The sequence below is a fragment of the Cladophialophora psammophila genome, assembly GCF_000585535.1.
Source record: "Cladophialophora psammophila CBS 110553 chromosome Unknown aczJe-supercont1.64, whole genome shotgun sequence".
Lineage (NCBI taxonomy): Eukaryota > Fungi > Ascomycota > Eurotiomycetes > Chaetothyriales > Herpotrichiellaceae > Cladophialophora > Cladophialophora psammophila.
Genome location: NW_006912985.1, coordinates 1 through 6,172, shown reverse-complemented (window position 1 = coordinate 6,172; position 6,172 = coordinate 1). Strand labels below are relative to the sequence as shown.

Genomic DNA, 6,172 nt, shown 5'->3' with positions numbered 1-6,172 from the left:
AAATATTGGTGGCGTGACATTTATGTCCTCGAGCTAGGGGAGGCTAAAATAAATGTCATCGTCCGTTAAGGCTAACAATGGATTCTCACCTCTATGTGGTGCCAGCCAGAAGCTACATTAGACTGCAGGCCGGGAAGAATCTAGGATAAGTCTTAGGGTTGTATCACAACTCCGCCAACAATAATCTTTCCAGGAAATTGAGCTCTTCACATCAAATTCATACCTTCTATAGAATCCCGCTTCTGAGCACAAATAAGTGCTTGCGTCTGTCTTCAACGGCATCCGCTTCCATCGAAGACTGCGCAGGTCAACCAGAGCAAACAACTGGTCCTGCGCGCACTGCCAACGCCGCAAAGCGCCATAGATCTCCTCCCAGAAAGGATCGAGCCAGACGAATGCGACCAAATCTAGCATTCAGTAAACTTCGACGCTTTTTGAGTTCACATCTTTGAGCCCTTTGGCTTGGATCTCCACCCACTGCGCATGCTTCCACCATCAATCTCTATCACATTGCCCGTGACATGATTAGCTCCTCGGCTAGAAAGGTACAACACCAGGCCGGCAAAGTCTTCGGGCGTGCCAATTCTTCCTGTGGGTTGGGTGCTCAGGAAGAATTCAAGACTCTTTTGAATGCCAAAGTTCGACATTCTGGAGGGGAATAACCCACTGCGTGCCGAGCGAAGTTAGTTCTTTTCCAGTGCGTATGGCAATCTCGTAGTCGACTTACGGGCAGATGCAGTTGACCAAGACATTTTTCGGTGCGAATTGGGACGCCTGTTGCCGAGAGAGGTGAATGCAGGCTGCTTTGGAGGGACCGTCTGCAAGAACTAAGTCTCTATCTAGGTAGAGGTGTTGGTGGAAGAAGACATACAGCTGTACGCTCCATGCCCTGCAACTGACAGACCGCCTTCCCCAGTAGCGGTAGGATCACCCGTGGAGAGTCCAGCAATGGATGCCAGGTTGATGACTCTTGAAGGCTTGCTCTCTGAGGCACTCTTTTGAAGAAGTGGTATGAGCCTGACTTAGCTTCAGCATCAAATTCCAGAGCTTTTAGGACAGCTAGCGTACGCTATGGTTAAGTAGTAAATTGCCTTCACGTTCAAGGCCATAATTTTATCCCAGCCATGCTCAGGAAAGTCGTCAGCCGGTGCTCCCCTAATACAGTACGTGAGTATTCATCATATGCCACTGAATTTGCCGATAACAGCGTCGAGGATGAACCGTACCAGGTGGCGCCGGAGTTGTTGACCAGGACTGTCAGAGTGTCTGTCCGTTTCTTGACTTCAGCTGCCAGTCGGTCGCAGCCAGCCTTATCTTTAAGGTCTGCAACTATGAAATCGCATGTACCAGGACCAAGGCTGTTCAGCCTTGCAACACACTGTAGATTAGGATGTTAGCCGAGAAGCCTTTTCCACGGCGAAGGCATTTCTCACCCGTTTTAGCTCAGACTCCTTGCGACTAGCTATCAATACTTTGGCACCGTTCTGCACGAATGCCTGCGCCGCTATCTCACCTAGCCCGGATGCTCCTCCGGTAATTAATGCCACATGGTGATCAAACTTGAAGAGGTTCTGTGCTCGGAGATCTGATTGCAATGTCATGGTAGCTGACCGTGTTATATCGTCCTCTGTGGATCACTAGAGTAGCACCGTTGGAGCTCCAGTCACCAGGGTTCAAGATGAATCGCGAAGCTATCGTGTGCAAAATTCTCTCACCGTTGGTGGCCAAGATCAGATGATGAGGCGGAAGACTTGTTTACTTTGATGTATAAAGAAATTCCACGCGCCGAGGCCATCTGGGGTGAGGAAACTCGGCTATTACCAAACTGAAGAACCTAAAGCAAACCTCGGCTCCGCTTTGTGTCCCACATACTTTGTATAGTCCCGGTTGCCGAGGATAGTTACCGCACCTGGTCCTCATTGATGTGCTTTTATTAGGGCCAATTTTGGATCCTTGGATTTTGTTGTCGCTTCCTCTCCCTCTTTTTTCTTCGCTGGCTTAACCAGTTGACATCTGCTGATTGCTTACTCCTGGGTGCATGATCGGATCGGTGCTGGCTTGCTTCCTTGCCAATGTCGTTTGGAAGGATTAGGTCTAAGTTTCTGATTATTCCCGACCGCCAATTGTTTCTTGATCCTGCTCTGCATAAACGGAAGGTCGTGTTGAGGGTCCTGGCTCGGTAATGAACTTCAGATTGTTGAACTGGGGACAGAAGGCGCGCGAACGTTACCAACTCACCATGAGATAGAATATTTCCGTGGTGGCTTGAATATAGTTAAACATCCGGTTGTTGCGCGGTGGCCTTGTCAACTCGTAGTTTTTGTAGCCGAACGTCTCGGCATTAGCACGTCACCATCGCAAACACGGATTCCATGGCCGTATACCGTGACTTCAAGAGTAACGGGGTTAGAGTTAGCAATGGACTGAGTGAATAGCAGCCTTGGGTGACCATGCAACGCGCCTTTGGAGTAAAGTGAGACAGGAACATACTAGTCTTGGAGAGGTTCAATCTGCCTCCCCAAGGTTTGTTAATCACACAACAACGATCGCCTCTGTCTTCCTTTAATCTTACATGGAACCTGCTCAAATAACTCTCCAGTGACTGTTCAAGATCCTTGAGAATCGGCTTCGAGACACAGACACACAATCTTTCTTTTCCTCAGCGAGGACCGTATCTCTGGTTCACGTTTGGCCCAGCCACCTTCGGACGAAACTTTCCGTTCTCGAGATCTTCCGGGTCATATCTAGATTGGAACCTGACGCCATGTCTGGCAATCAATCTCAAAAAGTCGTCCACCACTCCTATGTAGAAGGGGCAAAGATAAAGATGAAAAACTCGGTAACTGATAAGATATGAAAAGGCCTCAACGTCACGTTCTACACACGCCATGGGTCGCAATAGCCAAAGACAAGTTGCTGCCTGATATAGTCTGCGCCCGGGCGCTGAAGGCGTATGGCGGAAATAGAGTAAAAGGGGAGGACTTACTAGCTGTCCCACCCTGTGCCGTCGCCCATTCGCGGTCCTCGTGGATTTTTCTCCCAGTAGGCGATAGGTTTGAGTTCGCCGAGTTTTGCAAACAGATTGTTGCTAGGAGAATTGTCATCCGCAGCTTCTGTGGCGGCAAGGCTCCGGGCGGGAATTTAATGAAAGGCTCCTTGGCACAGGAGGAATCCCTTTGCATCCGAACTTCTCTACCTCGTATACCAGACATTGTTGGCGGGGGAACTTTATCCTCTGGCTAAAAACCAGTTGGTCTGCTCGAAAGATGTCGTGGTCTTCGGCACTTTCCCATTGAAACCTGTGGACTGTGATGAGGGGTTCTACCTCTTACGCGGACATCGTTTCATGTGCCCCCCTTTCTCACCCTTAAATCAAGGAGGCTCGGATGTAGGGAATGGTTGACGACGGCTATTCCAATGTGTTCGACTTCGAAACCATGGCAAACAAAATCCGATCTATTACGAGGACAGCGGCTCAATGTGGTGCCAAATCGGTGGTGTTGGTGGCCTTCGGCTGTGGTCACCATGGAAATTCTCTTTTAAGGTTGCCGAAGCCATCAAAAAGTTGCTCAATGATGACCTCGCTCAGAAGAACTAGGTCGCCGCCGGTGTCGCCGGTGTCTCTATTGCAATCGAGAATCGTGAAACCGAGCGCTACATGTACGCTGTTGTAGACAGAACAGGAGGGGTTCTATCCGATTGATTGTGTCTTGTCCTTCTGCCTACTCAGAGAGACTCTGCCTGTTTATATACACTTTGGCCTGTGACCTGAAGGCCTTTCCTGAGACCTCCTATTCTGTTGTCATGCCATCGCAGATCGGCGAGGTCAACGGTGTTTAGGTAAGTGGCGCAATTGGTGAGACAGTTAACGTCTCAGGTGGTTTGCCACAGTAGCGATCTTGCAACCCTGTCAACATAAGCCTTCATAGAGGTATTTACGGCCAGCCAAGCGTTATGATTGAGCGCAAGGGCGGTATACTCCTGAAAGAAATTTTCGCGTTGACCGATTTAACTTAGAGAGCGTCCTGCTGCGAGTCCTCTCGTCTTTCAGGGTTGACGAGGGGCGAAATGATGCGCTTCATACACACAATCACAGGGCCGGAGGGAAGGGGATTGCCTACGGCTAATGACGGATTCTCACCTCTTCACGGTGTCAGCTGTCAACTGCTATGGCTTTTCAGGCCAGGAAGAATCTTTTGGCACCAAGTGTATGTGTTTTATTTGAGCCAAGAAAACTCAAGCCTTGTATGTGGAAGCACTCCTAGCACCTCTTCCGCTTACCTGGCTAACGCCTGATTGGGCATCTGCAGCCGCCGTTTATTTTTCCCTAAATCCAGCGTACGAAACGAATGGCCAGGGGTGATCGATTGCCGGGGGATGGTGTACCCTAGGCATAGCCAAGAGGTGGACACAAAGTGTGAAGGATGTCTTTTAAAGTGACATACCACTGGACAAGGGCACATTTGTAGGCGTAAGACTCAACTACGCGGTGAGCGTGCAAAATACTGGCTCTATGATTCGAGGCGTTCAGGCCCCATGCTGTCCCACGCACATCGATATTGAACAGTTCTGTTGATAGAGTCGCGAGATCGCCACTGTAGCAAACCACCTGAGACGCTAGGCGTTTCACCAACTGCGGGCACCTACCTCAACATCGTTGTTCTCGCAGACATGTGATGGGATGGCGACGGAATAGGAGGTTTCAGTAATGGCCTTCAGATCACAGGCCAATGTGTATATAAACAGACAGAGTCTCTCTGAATAGCCAGGGGGACAGAACACAATCTAGCAGATAGATCCACTCTCATTCTGTCCCAACAAGACGAAACGAAGATACGTGTGGCAGAGTAGAGGCCCAAATTGCCACAGATGAATCCGAGGAAGTCCTCGCTGCGATATTTGATGGAACAGAGACTGGCCCTGGCGCACCTCAGAATGGTGAATTGGATCCCACCGAGTCCATGATATCTCGATCAGCGCTTACTATCGAGGAGTTGACTGGGTTGGTGGAAGTGGTTCTTAGTGGGGATAATCATTGCGGTCCTGCTTGAATATATCCGATGACAAGTGCATATATTTAGAATCAAAGATGTAAATTCAGGCTTAAATCTCGACTCTCCGAATTCTAGGTCTTTAAGGCAAACAAAATCCAGGCTGTGCATCTGAAAATCTAGCCCTGGCAAAATACTGAACGCGGGACCAACAAGCAGAACAAAACCGAGCCTGCTCTTGTGCTAACCGAGTTTACAATCGCGACATAGGTCGCAGAAAGATAGGCTCGTAGGGGAACTTAGTAAAAAGGATACTTGCTTGCGTAAAAATAATTATCTTTTTTTTTTTTTTTGGCGCGTAGCAGAAAATGAACCTTCAGGCGAACAAGTTCCTATATCAGGGCTTCGACAGTTGCGAGTTCAAAGTGGAAATATCCGAAGCACAGAGGACCTTAGGTACATTCACCACGAAGGGTCTTGCCTTATAAAACTACCTAGCTCGCTGGATACTAGGGCCCTACTTATCCCACCTGCAGTCAACTTTGCTGAGTAATTTCTTAGCATAGATATTCACGGCCTATTCAGCAACACAACACGCAGTTTATAGATCAATGGCTGTGATTTCTATAGATATTGGTATGCTACAGCCTATTCTGCGGCTAATTTGTACACAGGTATGCGTTACAGGCGGTGGTTGAGGTAGAAACCTAACGAGGACGCCTATCTAGCCCTCCCAGCCTACTACCCACCACAGTACTCTCTCGGAGTCTCCTAAGTACTTTAAAACTTAGGCTATCATAAGGAGCCCCTGAGGAGACTATTAGGAGCTTTAATTATGTGTAATATAAGTTAAAAGGTTGGAAAAAGATGGAAGTTTGGTGGTGCTAAGACTTCACTCAGTAAAGTCGACTGTAGATGGAATAGGCACTACGTCACGGAAGAGTAATTTTTTTAAACCCCCCCCCCCCCCAAATTCATCGATACGGTATTATGTTAAAGATCCTACTGGGGCCTAACTGGGTTAGGGTTCCTAGTAACAATCTGAATAGTATGAACTGGTTGGGGAGAACACAAGGTATGAGAAGTCACTTGTCACTAAGAACTATAAGTCCAATAGTTAACATGAGTTGGCTACGAAGAGAGTGTAGGCTAGAGACGGGGGGTGGGCGCAGCTATATAGT

At 48.5% G+C, this 6,172-nt stretch overlaps 1 protein-coding gene across 1 annotated transcript; it reads right to left on the bottom strand.

Annotated features, from left to right (window-relative positions):
- Positions 1 to 440: 440 nt before the first annotated feature.
- Positions 441 to 1,601, bottom strand: A1O5_13464 (uncharacterized protein; the record flags this gene model as incomplete). Its single annotated transcript, XM_007754029.1, has 6 exons — positions 441 to 666; positions 728 to 818; positions 872 to 1,017; positions 1,069 to 1,155; positions 1,227 to 1,378; positions 1,434 to 1,601. The coding sequence occupies 6 exons, from the start codon at positions 1,599 to 1,601 to the stop codon at positions 441 to 443; spliced, it is 870 nt and encodes a 289-aa protein (XP_007752219.1).
- Positions 1,602 to 6,172: the final 4,571 nt, after the last annotated feature.